Raw genomic sequence first — 18,318 nt, 5'->3', positions numbered from 1 at the left:
CCAGAGAGATGCAGGTCAGCAATTGCTTAGTACAATCAGCCCAGGATGGTGGGTCTGTGCGGTAGGCCCAAGCCAGGGGTTCCCTGTCTGGTGATGAGCAGTGGGGGTTGGGGTGTTGTCAGACCCATGGGAGAGGGACTGGCCTCCTCTCCTTGGGTTGACTGCAGCTTGTTGGAGGTATGGATAAAGGACTTAGGGTCTTTGCTCCTTCATTAGTTTGAGAGTGGCAAGGGCAGCTGCAGAGGCAGTGGCAGAGAGGCTTTCAGTTGCCCCTGGAGGCTCTGTCCAGGAAGTTGCCAAGTTGCCACTGGCTTGATAGCTCTGGTAGGGGGTGGCTAGAGGCTCAGGCCTAGAGTACCCTCCTGGTGAGGCGATATGGGAATGGGTACCCACATAATAGTCTGACCACTTTTCTATAGGGCTCCTATGGTATGCTGGGGGCCTGTTCCAGTCCCTAGTGACCTCGGATTTTCCAGAACCTGGAGGTATCACCAGTGAAGACTGTGAAGCAGCAGATTATGGCCTGTCCCTCCTTCTGGAAGCTTCATCCCAGGAAGGTATGGGCTTGTTGCCAGACCTGTAGGAGGTGGCTGGAGACCCCAGTTGGGAGGTCCCACCCAGTGAGGAGGAAGGGGATTTGCGGACCTGTTGAAAAAAGCAGCCTGGCCATATTTTGGTAGAGTAGCTATGCTGTGTTCCACTTCAGTACCTGGTCACCTCAGACACTCTGAGGCCCAAAGGTTGGATCAGCTAAGTCGCCCAAATAGCAAAGATGGTGTCCTGCCCCTCTGCCTCTGAGAGTGCTGTCCCAGGAGGAATTGGCCTGGTGAGGAGGAGTGGGATCAGGGACCTGCTTAAAGAACCAGTCTGGCCACATTTTGGGAGAGGGGCTGTGCTGTACTGGGGGAGCCCTTCTGCCCCTGGTTGGCTCGGACTCTGCAAAGCCGGAGGGCTGGAATGGCTCAGTTGCCCAAATAGCAAAGATGGCAGCCCACCCCATGCCTCCTTTAAAAAAGAGCTACCTCTCCACCCCTGGAGCTCCTTCTTAGGGAGGTGCAATGCCACTAACCAATGGCTGGCTGGAGTTCCAAACCAGTGGGTCTTATCTTGTGACGTGTCGTGGAAGTGGGGCCTGCAGGCTATCGCTCAGCCCTGTAGATTCAGCCTCTCTTTCTTAAGGGTATGTATGTGGGTCTAACCTCCTACTTTGCAGGAGCTGCAGCTACTTTTTCGAGAAAGCCCCAGTATCTAAGCTCCAGGGTCTCCACGCATACCTGAGTGGCTGCTCTGCCAAGATTCCAAGTAGCTCTGTCTGTCAGACTGAAGGCCCTGGTGGAGTGGGTTCACAAAGAGATCTCCTGACCCGAGGTTACAAACAGCCCTGGGAGAGGCGTGGTTTCCCGACATCACACATTCACTCACTGCTCCCCTGGGCGGGGGAGCATCCTCTGGCTCTGTGTTACTCCTGGGTGGACTATTGTCCTGTCTTTTCTTCATTCTTCATGGATCAAGTTGTTTCCCTGGTTAGTCCCCCATTTTGAAAATTCAAGTAATGAGAACTTGGTATGTGAACAACTCAGAATAGAACCATCAATACTAAAAATAATCTAGAGGTGTTCAAGATACAAAATTCTGACCTCAGCTCTGCACTATGGGTAATTGATTTAAATTACCACAGTGGGATAACATTTTGTGTATATATTGCATTACTATTTATCATATTTTAAATTTTATTTTAAAATTTATTTTACTTTTTGTAGAGACGGGGGGGGTCTCACTTTGTTGCTCAGGCTGGTTTTGAACTCCTGAGCTCAAGTAAGCTTCCCACCTTGGCCTCAGAAAGTGCTGGGATTACAGGTGTGAGCGACTGTGCCCAGCCCACTATTTACTAGAAAGTAGACTTTTGATGTCAGAATTATTTGTGTGTGTCAGAGTCTTGCTCTTTCGCCCAAGCTGGAGTACAGTGGCATGATCTCTGCTGACTACAACCTCCATCTCCCGGGTTCAAGCGATTCTCCTGCCTCAGCCTCCCAAGTACTAGGGACTACAGGCACCCGCCACCAAGCCCAGCTAATTTTTATATTTTTAGAAGAGGTGGGGTTTCACCATGTTGGCCAGGCTGGTCTTGAACTCCTGACCTCAAATGATCTACCTGCCTCGGCCTCCCAAAGTGCTAGGATTACAAGCATGAGCCACGTGCCCAGTCTGATGTCAGAATTCTTAAATGTAACTTATTTTACGTTTCTGAAAAACTGTGTATCTCAGACTTTTGATTTTTCAATTATTTTGCCTATTTCTAGGCTCTATCTTTGAGGGAGATTTTTGGGATATGCAATAACTTTTTCCGGAGAGTCTAATCTGTATATAAATTTTCTTTTGTGAGCAGGTGTATTTTTTCCATTTTAATTATTTGTACTTTGCTTCCCATTCTGAATAGACATATAATAGTTAATAGGCAATTAAAATTATTCAAGTCTATACATTTAAGAAAATATGACAGGGTTTGATATGATAGTAAGGTTTCAAAAAATAGAACAAGATTACCTCATCATCATCAGAAAGTTAAAGATCTACTTTAAAAAAATGATAACCTTTTTCTCCACAGAGGTTAGGAAATAAGTAATTATGCTTTAAAGTAACAGTAGCTTTTGAAATTAAAAGTCAGTAAACTTAAAGCAGATGCTGTCCGAGTGCTCCGAAACATACTGAAGGGAGCAATGATGGAAGTATAGTTTAACTGGAATTCTACCTAAAAACAGGGCATTGGGATAGACGGTGTCTTGAAATCCATTTAAAATATGACACCAGAGTTCATGTTATTTCATTTAGGAATAGGTAATTTCTAATTATTTATTAATTCATTTAGAAATATTTATGAGGACTTGCTAGGTACCTGCCAGACCTTTAGTGGAGGGTAAAGATATAAAAATAAAAAAAAAAAAACCAGATGTAATCCTTGTAGCTGTGCACCTATCTTATAATGAAATTGAATGTTTAGATAATCCATGAAGCAAAACCTAATTATCGAATTTAGATAATCTATCAAAGCTAAGATGCAACTGCAATAAATGCTGTGGGAAGTATATGGTGCTTTGAGCAAGTAACCAAGCCAATAAATGGCCAATAAATGCCTTTTTTTTTTTTTAAAGATCCAATGAGCATTTATTACAACTGGCTATTCTAGTTCTTTTGCATTTCCATGTAAGTTTTAGAATCACATGTTGGAGTTTTGATTGGCATTGCATTGAATCTATAGATCAATTTTGGGAAAATTGACATCTTAATAGTGTCTTTAAAATCATGAATAGAAAATATCTGTTTATTTAAGCCTTCTTCAATTTCTCCAAACTATATAGCTATCTATATAGTTTGGAGAATACAGGTTTTACACATTTTTTTCAAACTTACCTCTTGGTATTTCCTATTTTTGATATTATAAATGTTCTTTAAATTCCAGTTTCCCATTGTTTGTTGCTATAATGGAGAAATACAATTTATGTTTGCATATTGAGTCTATATCTTCAACTTTGCTGAACTCACTTACTCTAGAAGCCTTAGGATTTTCTACAGACTTTTTCTGTAAAAGACCAACTAGTAAATGCATTGGCTTTGTGGGCTACATATGGTCCCTTGTGTATTCTTCACTGTTTTTCTTTTTTAAAATTTATTTAACACCTTCAAAATAAATCATTTTTAGTTCACAAGTTTTAGAAAAACTGACTGCAATTTCCTGAGAGATCTTACCAGGAATGAATGTTGAATTTTGTCAAATGCTTTTTTCTGGATCTATTGAAATTATATTTTTCTTTTTTAGTCTTTCAAATGTTAAAACAACCTTGTATTCCTGGGATATACTCCACTTGGTGATGGTGTATCATCTCTTTTATATATTATTGGTTACATTTTTGTGAATGTCTCTATACATGGGAACATAGTTCTAGTCTGTTTAGTCTGTAGTCTTGTTTTAGTTTTTTTTTTTTTGAGACAGAGTCTGGCTCTGTCGCCCAGGCTGGAGTGCAGTGTCCGGATCTCAGCTCACTGCAAGCTCCGCCTCCCGGGTTTACGCCATTCTCCTGCCTCAGCCTCCCGAGTAGCTGGGATTACAGGCGCCCGCCACCACGCCCGGCTAGTTTTTTTTTTTGTATTTTTTAGTAGAGACGGGGTTTCACCATGTTAGCCGGATGGTCTCCATCTCCTGACCTTGTGATCCGCCCGTCTCGGCCTCCCAAAGTGCTGGGATTACAGGCTTGAGCCACCGCGCCCGGCCTGTTTTAGTTTTCTTACACATTGTTTTCATCTTTAGGTTTTTTGCTTTGTGTTTGTTTTGGTTTTGGTTTCAGGGTAATGCTGCCTTTATTAAATGAACTTCCAAATCATTCTTCTGGAGAAGCTCAACTTTCAGAGAAGTTTTTGTAGGGTTGGTATTATTTTCTGTTTGTCTGGTAGAGTTCACAGGTGAAGCCATCTGGGCTTGAGGTTTTCTTGTGGAAAGATTTTATACTTCAAATTCTATTTCTTTAATAGATATAGAAGTATTCTTTATAGAGGCTATATTTTATTATGTTTTGGGTGTTTGTATCTGTCAAGGAATCTGTCCATTTCATTTATGTTGTCAAATTTACTGGCATACGGTTTTTTACACTAGTTCCTTATTTTCCTTTGAATATTCCTCCTACATTCCCGTGGGTCATTCCCCCCTCACATTCTTGTATTGATAATTTGTGTCTTTTTTACTTTTTCTGATCAGTCTTACTAGAGGTTTACTAATTCTGGTTTTACTGATTTTCCTCTACTGGTTTTTTATTTTTTTATTGATTTCTGCTCTTCTTTCCCTCTCCTTACTTTTGGGTTCAATTTGTTCTTTTTCTGGTTTCTTTTTTTTTTCCCTCTAGACAGAGTCTTGCTGTGTCACCCAGGGTGGAGTGCAGTGGTGCAAACTTGGCTCACTGCAACCTCCACCTCCCGGGTTCAGGCAGTTCTGCCTCAGCCTCCTGAGTAGCTGGGATTACAGGCCCCCGCCACCATGCCTGGCTAGTTTTTTATTTTTAGTAGAGAGGGGGTTTCACCATGTTGGCCAGGCTGGTCTCGAACTCCTGACCTCGTGATCTGTCTACCTCGACCTCCCAAAGTGCTGGGATTAAACAGATGTGAGCCACTGCGCCTAGCCTCTTTTTCTAATTTTTTTAAAATGGAAGTGGAGACTGTTGATTTGTATCCTTTCATCTTTTCTAATATAAGCATTTTAAATACTGTAAATATTTCTCTATGAATTTCCTTAGCTACTTCCCACCAATTTAGATTTTTTGTATTTTCATTTTTATTCTATTCAGAATACTTTCTAATTTTCTTTTTTATTTCCTCTGAGCCATGACAGACTTTAAAAGTTTGTCATTTCATTTTTCAAATATTTGGGGATTTTCCCCAGATACTATTCTTACTGATTTTTAATTCCATTGTGGACAGAGAATGCACTTGGTTTTATCTGAATCATTCTAAATGCGTGGATACTTTTTTGGCCCAGAATATGGTTTAAATTGGTAAATATTTCATGTGCCCTTGATAGGAATGTGCATTCTGTATTTGTTAGGTGGAGTATTCTATAAATGTCAATTATGTCAAATTGCTTGATAGTGTTGTTCAACACTTCTGTATCTTATGTATTCTCTGTGTCCTTGCTCTATCAGTGATAAAAGAGAGGGGGGTACTGAACTGAATAGAACTGTGAGTTTGTCTGTTTTCCCTTTCAGTCTTCTCAATTTTTGCATCATGTATTTTGAGACTTGGTTATTAGGTATACTAATACCCAATATCTAAGAAGATTGTTAAATCTTCTTGAATGAATTGACCTCTTATTATTTATTTATATTTATTTTTGTTCCTGCATTCTGATACAGGTTGAGTATCCCTTATCAGAAATGCTTGGTACCAGAAGTGTTTTAGAAATGCTAAAGTGGACATTTCATCTTTGAGCATCATGTCAGCACTCAAAAAGTTTTAGATTTTAGAGCATTTTGGATTTCAGACTTCAACCTGTATTAACTTTATTTGATATTCATGCAACTGAAGCTTTATTTTAGTTCGTGTTAGCATTGTCTTATCTTTTACCGTTCTTTTACTTGTAACTCCTTTGCGTCTTCCCGTTAGCATTTAGTTGACTTTGCTTCAATATCTGTCAAAATCCTGTCAAAACAAAAGACTGTCAAAATCCAATCTGACAGTCTCTTTTTAATTGAGGTGCTTACACCATTACATTTAAAATGATTAATAATATGGTTGGGATTAAGTCTGTTAGCTAGCTATTGTTTTTATTTGGCCCATATGTTTTCTTTCCTTTCTTTTTGAATTGCTTTTATAAAGATTCCATTTTATCGCCTTTATTAGCTCATTATCTGTACTTCTTTGTATGCATTTCAGCATTTGTTATATATATGTTTATCACTGTCTACTTCAAGTAATATAGCATTTTATGAATAATTTAAGAGCCTTTTAGCAGTATACTTCCATTACCCCCCACGTTTCTGCTATTGTCATATGTTTTATCTATAAACTACATTGTTAATTTAAAACATTTTTTTATTATTATACTTTAAGTTCTAGGGTACATGTGCACAACGTGCAGGTTTGTTACATATGTATACACGTGCCATGTTGGTGTGCTGCACCCATTAACTCGTCATTTACATTAGGTGTATATCCTAATGCTATCCCTCCTCCCCACTCCCCACAGTAGGCCCCATTGTGTGATGTTCCCCTCCCTGTGTCCAAATGATCTCATTGTTCAATTCACACCTATGAGTGAGAACATGTGGTGTTTGGTTTTCTGTTCTTGTGATAGTTTGCTGAGAATGATGGTTTCCGGCTGCATCTATGTCCCTACAAAGGACACGAACTCATCCTTTTTTATGGCTGCATAGTATTCCATGGTGTATATGTGCCACACTTTCTTAATCCAGTCTGTCACTGATGGACATTTGGGTTGATTCCAAGTCTTTGCTATTGTGAATAGTGCCGCAGTAAACATACGTGTGCATGTGTCTTTATAGCAGCATGATTTATAATCCTTTGGGTATATACCCAGTAATGGGATGGCTGGGTCAAATGGTATTTCTAGTTCTAGATGCTTGAGGAATCGCCACACTGTCTTCCACAATGGTTGCACTAGTTTACAGTCCCACCAACAGTGTAAAAGTGTTCCTATTTCTCCACATCCTCTCCAGCACCTGTTGTTTGCTGACTTTTTAATGATTGCCATTCTAACTGGTGTGAGATGGTATCTCATTGTGGTTTTGATTTGCATTTCTCTGATGGCTAGTGATGATGAGCATTTTTTCATGTGTCTGTTGGCTGTATGAGTATCTTCTTTTGAGAAGTGTCTGTTCATATCCTTTGCCCACTTTTTGATGGGGTTGTTTGTTTTTTCTTGTAAATTTGTTTGAGTTCTTTGTAGGTTCTGGATATTAGCCCTTTGTCAGATGAGTAGATTGCAAAAATTTTCTCCCATTCTGTAGGTTGCCTGTTCACTCTGATGGTAGTTTCTTTTGCTGTGCAGAAGCTCTTTAGTTTCATTAGATCCCATTTGTCAATTTTTGCTTTTGTTGCCGTTGCTTTTGGTGTTTTAGCCATGAAGTCCTTGCCCATGCCTAAGTCCTGAATGGTATTACTTAGGTTTTCTTCTAGGGTTTTTATGGTTTTAGGTCTAACATTTAAGTCTCTAATCCATCTTGAATTAATTTTCGTATAAGGAGTAAGGAAAGGATCCAGTTTCAGCTTTCTACTTATGGCTAGCCAATTTTCTCAGCACCATTTATTAAATAGGGAATCCTTTCTCCATTTCTTGTTTTTGTCAGGTTTGTCAAAGATCAGATGGCTGTAGATGTGTGGTGTTATTTCTGAGGGCTCTGTTCTGTTCCATTTCCTAATGTCAACATTTACAACTACAGATTTCCCTCTTAGCAGTGTTTATACTCTGTCCTATAGTTTTGGCATATTGTAGCTTTGTTTTAATTTGTCTCATGATTATTTTCTAATTTCCATTGTGATTTCTTCTTTGAGCCCTTGGTAGTTTGAGTTTTTTGTTCAATCCCCACATATTTGTGGATTTTCCAGTTTTCTGTCCACTATTGATTTCTATGAATCAACTGTGATTGGAAAATATACTTTGTATGATTTCAGTCTTATAAAATGTGGGGAATGTTCCATGTGCACTTGAGAAAACTGTATTCTCCTCATTAATTTTCATTAACATCTTTGTTGAGATATAATTCATATACCATACAGCCCACTTAAAATATACAAATAAGTTGTTTTTTGTAGTCACAAAGTTGTGCAACCATCACCACAATCAATTTTGCAATTTTATCACCCCAAAAAGAACCTCTGTACCCATTCACAGCCACTCTGTATTCCCCCAACACCCTGCACCACATTCTAGCCCTAGGCAACCACTAATCTACTTCCTGTCTCTCCATATTTGTCTGTTGTGGCATATGATTCTATTTTTTCTTTATTATTTCAGTCGTTTTGGGGGAACAGGTGGTGTTGCTTACACAGATAAGTTCTTTAGCGGTGATTTCTGAGATTTTGGTACACCCATCACCCGAGCAATGTATACTGAACCCAATTAATCTTTTATCCCTCTCACCCTTCACCCATAAGTCCCTAGAGTCCATTATATCCTTCTTACGCCTTTGTGTTAGAGAACTGTTTTTTATGTCTTTTAAATCTAATTGGTCTATAATGTTGTTCAAGTCCCTTATTTCTTTATTGGTCTTCTATCCAGTAGTTCCATCGATTATGGGAAGTGGGGTATTGACGTCTACTTTTATTGTAGAGTGGTCTTTTCTCCAAGTCTGTCAATGCTTGGCTTCATATATTTGGGCACTTTAATGTTTGGTACATATATAATTGTATCTATCTTCTTGCTGAACTGGCCCTTTTGTTTGGCTCATATGTTCTTATATAATGTCCTTCTTGGTATGTTTTAACAGTTTTGACTTAAAGTATTTTGTCAGATATTACTGTAGTCACTTCTGTTTTCTTTTGGTTACAAAATTTCAGATTATCTTTTTCTATCCTTTTACCTTCAATCTGTGCATATCTCTGGATCTAAAGTTAGTTGCATGTAGACAGCATAAAGTTGGATTTTAGTTTTTAAAAATCCATTCTTCTATTCAATTTATTTTGGTTAGGGAGTTTTGTCCATTTACATTTAAAGTTATTGGGAGGCCTGTTGCTATTTGTTCACAGTTTTCTGTATGTCTTGAGGACTTTTAGCCTCTCATTTCTTCCCTTATTGCCTTCCTTAGTGTTTAGTTCATTTTGTGTAATGATGCAACTTCAATCGTATATAAAGACTCTATTCCTTTTCAGCCCCTCTTCTACCTTGTGTTACTGGTGTCACAAATTAGATCTTTAGGTTATGTACCCATTAACAAAGATTTATAGTATTTTTTATGCTTTTGTCTTTTAAATTCTATGAAAGAATGAAAAGTGAGATGTCAACCAAAATTAAAATAATACAGGCCTTTATATTTGTCCAAATATTTACATTTACTGGAGAATTTCATCTTTGCATATAGCTTTGTTATTGTCTAGTGTCCTTCTGTTTCAACTTGAAGGATTTTCTTTAGGATTTTGTAGGGAAGCTATAGTGGTAATGAATTTCCTCAGCTTTTATCTAGGAATGTCTTTATTTCTTTTTCATTTTTGAAGGATACTTTGCTGGATATAGTATTCTTCTAGGTGTTTTTTCTTTCAGCACTTTAAATATATCATCCTACTGACTTCTGGCCTGCAAAGTTTCTGCTGAAAAATCTGTTGATAATCTTACAGATGCTCCCTTGCATGTGATGAGCCCTTTTGTCTTGTTGCTATCAAGATTTTCTCTTTGACACTCGGCTGATTAAAATGTGTCTTGCTGTGGGTCTCTTTGGGTTTATCCTACTTGGAGTTCATGGAGCTTTTTGTATTTGTATATCCATTTTTCCTTAAATTTGGCAATTTTTCAGCTATTACTTCTTCAAATAAGTAATTTGTCTCCTTTTCTCTCTCTCCTAAGATTACACTAATATACATATTGGCCCACTTGATGGTGTCCCTTAGCTGCTGTTCACTTTTCTTCTTCATTCTTTTACTTTTGGCTTCTCTGACCTGCTCATTTCAAATGACCTGTCTGAAAGCTCGCTCATTCTTTCTTATACCTGTTCAGCAGGTATAAGACCTGTTCTGCTGGAACCGTTCAAGTGAATTTTTCAATTCAGTTACTGTATTTTGCAGCTTTAGAATTTGTTTTGTTCTTTTTTGTAATTTTTGTTAATAGTCTCATTTTATTATTATATAGGTATCCTGATTTCATTTAGTTGTCAATATTCTCCTTCAGCTCATGCAGCATATTTATGGCAGTTACTTTAAAGTCCTTGTCTAATAAGTGAGAAGCCTTTGTTTCTTTAGGATAAATTTCTGGATATTAATTTTGTTCCTTTAATATGGTCCATGTTTCCCTGTTTCTTTGGATGTCTTGTGATCTTTTTTTTTTTTTTTTTTTTTTTTTGAGACAGAGTCTCGCTCTGCCCCCAGGCTGGAGTGCAGTGGCCGGATCTCAGCTCACTGCAAGCTCCGCCTCCCGGGTTCCCGCCATTCTCCTGCCTCAGCCTCCCGAGTAGCTGGGACTACAGGCGCCCGCCACCTCGCCCAGCTAATTTTTTTGTATTTTTAGTAGAGACGGGGTTTCACCGTGTTAGCCAGGATGGTTTCGATCTCCTGACCTCGTGATTCGCCCGTCTCGGCCTCCCAAAGTGCTGGGATTACAGGCTTGAGCCACCGCGCCCGGCCGGATGTCTTGTGATCTTAACGTTGAAAAATGGATGTTTGAAAAAACAGTTCTCTCGGTCTTGCAGACTGGCTGCATGCAAGCAAAGACCTTCACTAATCAGCATGGAGTAAAGTCTTGAGGTTCTCTTCAAACCTTTTCTGGGGATGTGTCTTTCCTTGGCCTGTGTGTTTTAATTCCAGTTTTCTATACACATGGCTTCTTTTAAATGTCCTAATTACCTAAAAGTCTCACTACTTCTCACAGATTTAGATGCTGTATTGTATTCCTCTGCCTATAATTTTTTGCCACCAGGTTCCTGCAGTTCTGTGGACTCACTGCACCTCTCACATTCAGTGGTACCAACCACCTGTTTCTGCAACTTCCAACCTGATATCCAAATGACGCAGCTGTTCCCGTCAGTACTGAGTCAGGCAAGACAGATACCAGTCCCTCAGGCAGGCCCCAGAAAAACCAGAATGTTGCAAGCAAGTCTACTCTTTTCCTTCCATTCCAAGGGAGGGAACTGGGAATTGGGTGGCTTCTTCCTGACTGTGCTGTGCGAGGGAGTATGTGGGGAAAGGGTGAGAAAAACACCACGACATTTCCTACTATTTTGAGTATGGCCTTCTCTTAGTTAGGCATTCTCTTGGTTGCTTCTGCTGACTGACTGGTTTCTAGAGCTCTCCCAAAGCTACTGTGGTCTGTGTATCATATATTCAGTCTTTTAATGGGGGAGCAAAGGCCTGGAGCTTCCTAATCCACCATTTTGCTGACAACACTGTATCTTTTAAAGAGGTGTTTTTTTTTTTTTGAAAAGAAAAGGTGTGTATACATATACACACACACACACACACACACACACACACATATCTATAGATAGATTTCACATTACTATTTCTATTTTTTTCTCCATCTTTTTTATGTGTGTGTACAGAGATTCAGATTTCCTTCTGGTATCATTTTCCTTTTGTATGAATTTCTTCCTTTAACATTTCAAGTATAGATCTTCCTATACTTAATGATTTCTACTGACCCTTTTTCCGCTTTGCTCAAATTGCTAAAGACCTTATCCAGTCCATTTTTACCAAGATTACAAACTTGGTCTCCCCCTTGTCATGGGAAGTGGGTAAATTCTCTGCTTAGCTAAAGACTACAGCCATTTCCTTTCACAGGTACCTAGGTGTCTCACCCTGTAAATGGTATTTAGATGTCTGCCAAGCATTTGAGGGAAATACGTATGCATGTTTTGAGGGCTCTCTTTTTTCTAGAATTTCCTACTTAAAAATTTGTACCACCTTGGCAGCCCTGCTCTCTGACTCCTCAGTCCAATAAGACTACTACTTTTTGCTTGAGTTCTCATCTCTGTGAACCCACGAACTGGAAAGCGCTTTCAGGAGAAGCTAGTTGAATGTGGATCTCAACCAGTATTTCTGCTCTTTCAAGGATCATACCACTTCCAGTTTCTACTTATTATTGATTATTCATCTATGCCTTCAAATACATTTTTTAAATGTTTTTCAAATATATTTTTTAAAATTCACAAATCCAGAGTTTATGTTGGTTCAATACAAGCTACTTTGCTGTTACTGGAATTAGAACTGAGTTATTTTTAAAACTTTTTTTAAAATGTGAAGTACCTAAGCATGACTAAAAGCTATCAAATTCCAGTAATTCAGTAATGGAAAGCAATTTTTATCTACAAAAAAATTTATATTTCAGTTTTAAAAAGTACTTTTTATTACTGTTGTGACGATAGTCTATAATTCTTTCCATTGAAAGGCTGTATATTAAAAAAGAATATATGGCACTTTTTTTCCTTTTGTAGGACACAGCAAATGAAGAACACAAAAAAATTGAAGTGTTAAAATCAGAAAACAAGAAGCTAGAAAAACAAAAAGGAGAATTAATGATAGGGTTCAAGAAACAGTTAAAATTAATTGATGTTTTAAAAAGGCAAAAGGTGAGTCTGTCATTAAAGTTAAATCATCATATTATTTGTACCTTTCTTACTAAACAATTCAGCATTTTTCACTTTAGCTATGTTTAATTTTTGACATCTTTAGGCAATGAATTTCATATAAAATGCATTACTCATATGAAATCATATGAAATCTAACATGTATAGTGAGATTTATGTATGTGTCATCTAAGCAAGTGGATATTTTCACGTAAGTAAATTAGTGTAGAAAATGGGACTGGTAAATACAGTATAGGTACATCTCAACTACAGAAAGTACCGCATTAAAGAACGACTATTATCTTAGGGGACTGTTTGCCTCTTCAAACCTTAGAGTGAACATTGCTTCCAAACCACTATTGCTGCTTTATCTAAAAATTCATAGTTCTGACACTTTCCTTCTTTGCAAAGGTCAGGTATTACAATATTATAGGATTATTATCTATCTTAAAAGTAAGTTGGTTCAATACTACTGTTAGACAAAAAGTATTCTATAGGTTGGTCCTTGAATGTACTTACTACCATTTCAAATATGCTTATTGGAATTAACAGTATACATTCCTACAACAGAACTTACATTCTGACAATATATTATCGACACATTTTTACAAACTTCCTGTTGTTTGGTGGCCTACTCTTAATACTAAATCAGATAATACTGATTTTTTTTTTAACAGATGCATATTGAAGCTGCCAAGATGCTGTCTTTCACTGAGGAGGAATTTATGAAAGCACTTGAATGGGGAGATTCCTAAGTGATCTACTTCAGTTACTCTCTATGACAGTATGTGGTGGATACCCATTTTACTTATTGTAATGGTTTGAATTATTTTTACTCTTCATAAGTAATATATTTGATTATGAAATCAAAATAATTTCAAAGAATTCCCTTTTTAGATTTGGGAGATATAAAACTGATGCATTATTCTGATATGTAGTTATTAGAAAAAAATATTTTGTAAAATAAAGCAACAATTTAAATTTTGATTCTGCTCTCTTATGACTTATTAGCTATTTTTGAGTTTGTTAAGTTCTTACTGAACGTGACAATTAAGCACATTAGATAATAAAATTCTTGACTCTTTTCATTTACAGTTCTCCTCCTTTAAAGTAGACTGAAAAAGATGCTTTAAAAGAAAATTCCAAATATTTATTTCCCTGCCTAAATCGAGTCAGTCAAGTTTCCTAAATCGAGTCAGTAAAGTTTCTAAACACAGAGAGAAGGCAGTTAGTTCACTTTGGGGTAGAGTTCTGTATTAGTCAAGGTAAATATACTGTCTTGAGGATGGGGATGCAAACAATGCTCTGTAGTGTGGTAGAAATCAGATTTTCAAATTATCAGTACAAAACATAACAGTTTGATTAAAATTAATTTTTATCTGATAATTGTTTACAAGTTATAAATTCAGTGATGACTTACAAAATCCAAATAAACAATGGATTCTTACTGCCACTGAACTGTAAAACAAAAGTTATGCTGACATCTAGTGGTAACATACAAAAAATCTAGGGTTTACCCAATTTCGATGATATCATTTCTTTTCACAAATTTCACTCCTTTGCTGATATACTTTCCTAAACTCTTCACCAAGCAGATCAATATCATCCTCTTTTTTAAATACTCCCTACAAGAAAAATATTTTGTGGGTTACTTTTGAATACCAGAATATTTCACTAAATGCTTTTAAGACTGACAAAGACATGAGGTTAGTAAAGTTATCACCAAGGTAATGAAATCTATTCAATAGATTAATGAAACTTTAAAAAAAAATCAACACTTTTCAAAAAAAATAAGACTTTACACATATAGTGAATATTCCTAGACTGACCCAATTTTCTGATTTATCAGCTCTAGTGTAGGAGCTTGTCATACGAATCTGAGCTCTTCTACAAGTTCTACTGCTTGGATTACCTAGATAGGAAGACACTTCATCTATAGTGTACCCTACCCTTTTCTTTAAATAGCTCTATAATATGATATAAGGGTGAGCTTCGATAGATTCATGCGTGGGATTGGTTCTTCTTGCGTCAGTTCTATGGCTAATCATCAATCAATCAATGTTGCAGAAAAGAATCCAGGTTTGGAGCTAAGCCATTTAAGCAAACCCTCTGGAATTCTTCACTGTTCTATTTTTCTTTTCCCCTACAGTATACTGCAAAGGGCTCTTTAAAACAAAATTAAATATTTACTTATCTTGCAATCTAAAGAATTTTAAGGATAACTGAGGTCATTTGGTGCCATTAGGACCTAAAGTATAAAGATCATTTTTGGATATCAAGTTTATTAATCCCTCCTGCTGCCTCCACAATTATTTCCTCTGCAAAAATATCACATCCCAAAGACATTCCTACAATTTATAATTTATTTTATGAAATTTATTAATTACATATGGATTTTATCATCATTTTGCATTCCTTAATCCTATGTAACCAATTAGACTATCAAAAGTCCTGTGGCCAGGCAATAATTACCTATATATTTTATATATTTTTCCTTCCTTAGCACCAGACTGAATGTAAAATATGCACTTGATTCTACTGAATAAAATATGAAATGGCATTTCTATAGCTGAAAGATGATGATCTTATTTATATAAGTCTAGATGTTTATGTGTCCTATGAAACTGTTACTACTTTTTTAAGACAGGGTCTTTTAACAGACAGCCTGTTACCCAGGGTCTTTTAACAGACAGCCTGTTACCCAGGCTGGAGTGCAGTGGCAAGATCATGGGTCACTGCAGCTTCAACTTTCCAGGCTCAAGCAATCCTCCAACCTCAGCCTCCAGAGTAGCTGGGACTACAGGCGTACATCACCACATCCAGTTAACTTTTTATTTTGTGTAGTAATGGGATCTCCCTATGTTGCCCAGGCTGGTCTTGAACTCCTGGGCTCAAGTGATCCTCCTGCCTCAGCCTCCCCAAGTGCTGGGATTATAGGCATGCATCACCATGCCCAGCCAGTTACTATTTTATTTGAAGTCACAGTGTGTCTCCGGTATACATTAAAATTCACTATCTTCTGGAATTTTAAAAATCAAGTTTAACTACTTACAACTTCCTACTATAGAGCAGATCTGTCTCAAACTCGGTTCAAGCATGTTCCTATGTTGTTACCAATGACAATGTGTTCATACACATTCTCAGCTTTGGCATAAAAGTACTACAGTTGTTGTAGGGTAGCTTTAGAGTTCATACACTAAAAGGGGAGAAAAGAACCTCTAAAATACAAGCTCATGCCATGTGTAGTGGCCCACGCCTGTAATCCCAGCACTTTGGGAGGCCAAGGCGGATGGATCACCTGAGGCCAACAGTTCAAGACCAGCCTGGCCAACATGGCAAAACCCTGTCTTTACTAAAAAATACAAAAATTAGCTGGGTGTGGTGGCAAACGCCTGTAATCCCAGCTACTCAGGAGGCTGAAACAGGAGAATCACCTGAACCTGGGAGGCGGAGGTTGCAGTAAGCTGACATTCTGCCACTGCACTTCAGCCTGGGTGGTAAATAAAGTACAAATTCAGTAAATCAAGCTCATACCTCTAATAATGTGCCAAGACCAATCATTGTAGATATACTGAAATGGGCCCAGAGAGGTTCAGTGCCTGGACAGGATCCCATCGCTGCTTCATAACCGAGCAAGAAGTGAGCAAAACCTAGGCACTCTAAAATCCAAATACCATGTTTTTTTCATTATTAAAGGTCATGAAGATTACAACTTGAGATAAATCTCACTTACTTTAGGGAGATAGCCTAGTAAGTTTGTAGCATGCTCTTTGAGAAGTTTTAGCCTTTCTTCTTCAATAATTGCATTAATAAATCCTTGCCGCTTTTGCTGCAACTGCCACTCTTCTAGTTCATGTTGCTGGAAATGCAGATCAAATTTTGTTATCACAAAGTACATTAATCTTATACGAAGTGTTCAAATAAAACTACTCATGCAATGAATTAGATCAAACTGATGAACTATTTATGACACTAAGTTCAAAAGATTCTAGATAATATATATTTTATGTCTGTACACGTATCTATGTATTTTTTACTATCATTATTCCTTTAAAATTACAAGGAGGCAAACAAATATTTTCAGGAAAGTGTCTTCATTACCAAGGGAAAAAATACTCAAAGGAGTGACTGCCTAATACAGTAAATATTTACTGAATGCTTACCATATGCCAGATGCTGAAGAGTTTTCAGTGTAAAACAAAAAGTGAATAAAGAAGATCAGAAATATCTAAAGGATATGAAATATATATTTAAAATATTTTAAAAATATATTATATATATATATTAAAAGATATGAAGCATGAGAATTCCACTAGTATTTCTTAGGAAAGAGCTCTTGAATACTCGTAATCACATCAAAATTCTGGGCCATATAGAAAAGATGACTTGAACTACGTGACAGAACAGTAATCTACTAAGCCACTGTTAATTTGAGACTGTACTTGCAATCAAACCTAATTCTATCTTAATTCACCCATTCCTTATAAAGAGGAGATACAGGAAAGTTCTGTAATGTTACAGGGGAAAGCAAACTTGATAGGTTTTTGTCCAATGGTAGAGTCTAATTTGGGCTAATGCAGGATTTCCTAAGAAGGATCTGGTAGGCCACATTCAATGTTTATCCTAAAAAGAAAAATTTACAGTAAATTAAATAGTTTAGGTAGTTATGAAATCAACGTATCCATTTAGGACAAATTCTGAATAGCTTTGGTGGTAGGAAACTACCTCCTGGGAAGTTTCAGATTTTGTCTGACCATATGATTTTTGTAGAGGTAGACAGAATTATAGATACCTATTTAGGAATATCTCTGAAATCCAGAAAACATAGTTAGACCTTATAGGATTGTATAATGGTGTTAATGAGTTTCATCATGAAGATCTGTCCTTGCCTTGGGGGCAGAGCAAAAATGCTGCCCAATCGAACTGACAAAACTAAGCCGACAGCTTCATATTGGGAACATTTATAAGTCTTTAAAAATTAAGGCATAAATTATTTGTATAAGTGTCTATGCATTAGGTGACTTTATCTGATTTCCATTTAGTTTTAGTCTGATTTCTAGTTAGTTGTCTTGCTAACTTTTCCAGGAGCTTTCTCCTATCCAAAGTACTAACCAGGCCTGATTCTGCTTAGCTTCTGAGAACAGATGAGCTCCAATCTGAAATATAACAGCACTTGTATTCCCATGAATTTCTCATATTTGAAACATTTGCATTATTTTGACTCCTACGTTGTATAGTTTTAAAAGAAGTCATGTAAGTCTCACTGAGTCTTCCTTTTAAAAGTAAATTCTTCTCTTCCTACCAATTTTCAAAACACCTACATATTATCCATTTGGTTCTTAAACCACAAAAATCAAGTGAGAGAATATAAGTATTTAGTTTTACGGATGAGACATAAATCAATGTGTCCAAAGCCAAAAACTTAATTCCATCTCCAACACTTAAATCTACATTTCCAACTAGTAATCTTCCCCTGGGCCACCCAAATCATTTTGGGTGGACAAAATAGAATTATTTGCCCCCTCAAAATCTGTTTCTTTTCCTCTATACT

General features: G+C 37.3%; 2 protein-coding genes across 11 annotated transcripts in view; one reads left to right on the top strand and one right to left on the bottom strand.

The window, feature by feature from the left end:
- The window catches only part of TEX9 (testis expressed 9), a 79,630-nt gene extending 65,879 nt beyond the window's left edge, over positions 1–13,751 (top strand). For 8 of the 9 annotated variants that reach the window (XM_033190022.1, XM_033190020.1, XM_033190021.1 and 5 more), the window contains 2 exons: positions 12,636–12,770; positions 13,445–13,751. In XM_033190022.1, the coding sequence (XP_033045913.1) occupies positions 12,636–12,770; positions 13,445–13,522 (213 nt within the window). In that variant the 3' untranslated portion in view covers positions 13,523–13,751. The remainder of the gene's footprint in view (positions 1–12,635; positions 12,771–13,444) is intronic. The other variant, XM_033190017.1, reaches the window with a different exon arrangement.
- A 248-nt stretch (positions 13,752–13,999) lies between these two features.
- MNS1 (meiosis specific nuclear structural 1) overlaps positions 14,000–18,318 on the bottom strand; it is a 36,622-nt gene continuing 32,303 nt past the window's right edge. For both annotated transcript variants that reach the window (XM_033190013.1, XM_033190014.1), the window contains exons 9-10: positions 16,501–16,626; positions 14,000–14,392 (exon numbers count right to left, since the gene is read on the bottom strand). In XM_033190013.1, the coding sequence (XP_033045904.1) occupies positions 14,300–14,392; positions 16,501–16,626 (219 nt within the window). In that variant the 3' untranslated portion in view covers positions 14,000–14,299. The remainder of the gene's footprint in view (positions 14,393–16,500; positions 16,627–18,318) is intronic.

This window comes from Trachypithecus francoisi, unplaced genomic scaffold (genome assembly GCF_009764315.1).
Source record: "Trachypithecus francoisi isolate TF-2019V2 unplaced genomic scaffold, Tfra_2.0 Lachesis_group3, whole genome shotgun sequence".
Lineage (NCBI taxonomy): Eukaryota > Metazoa > Chordata > Mammalia > Primates > Cercopithecidae > Trachypithecus > Trachypithecus francoisi.
Note: the sequence above shows the minus strand (reverse complement) of the source record. Positions and strands in the feature narration are given on the sequence as shown.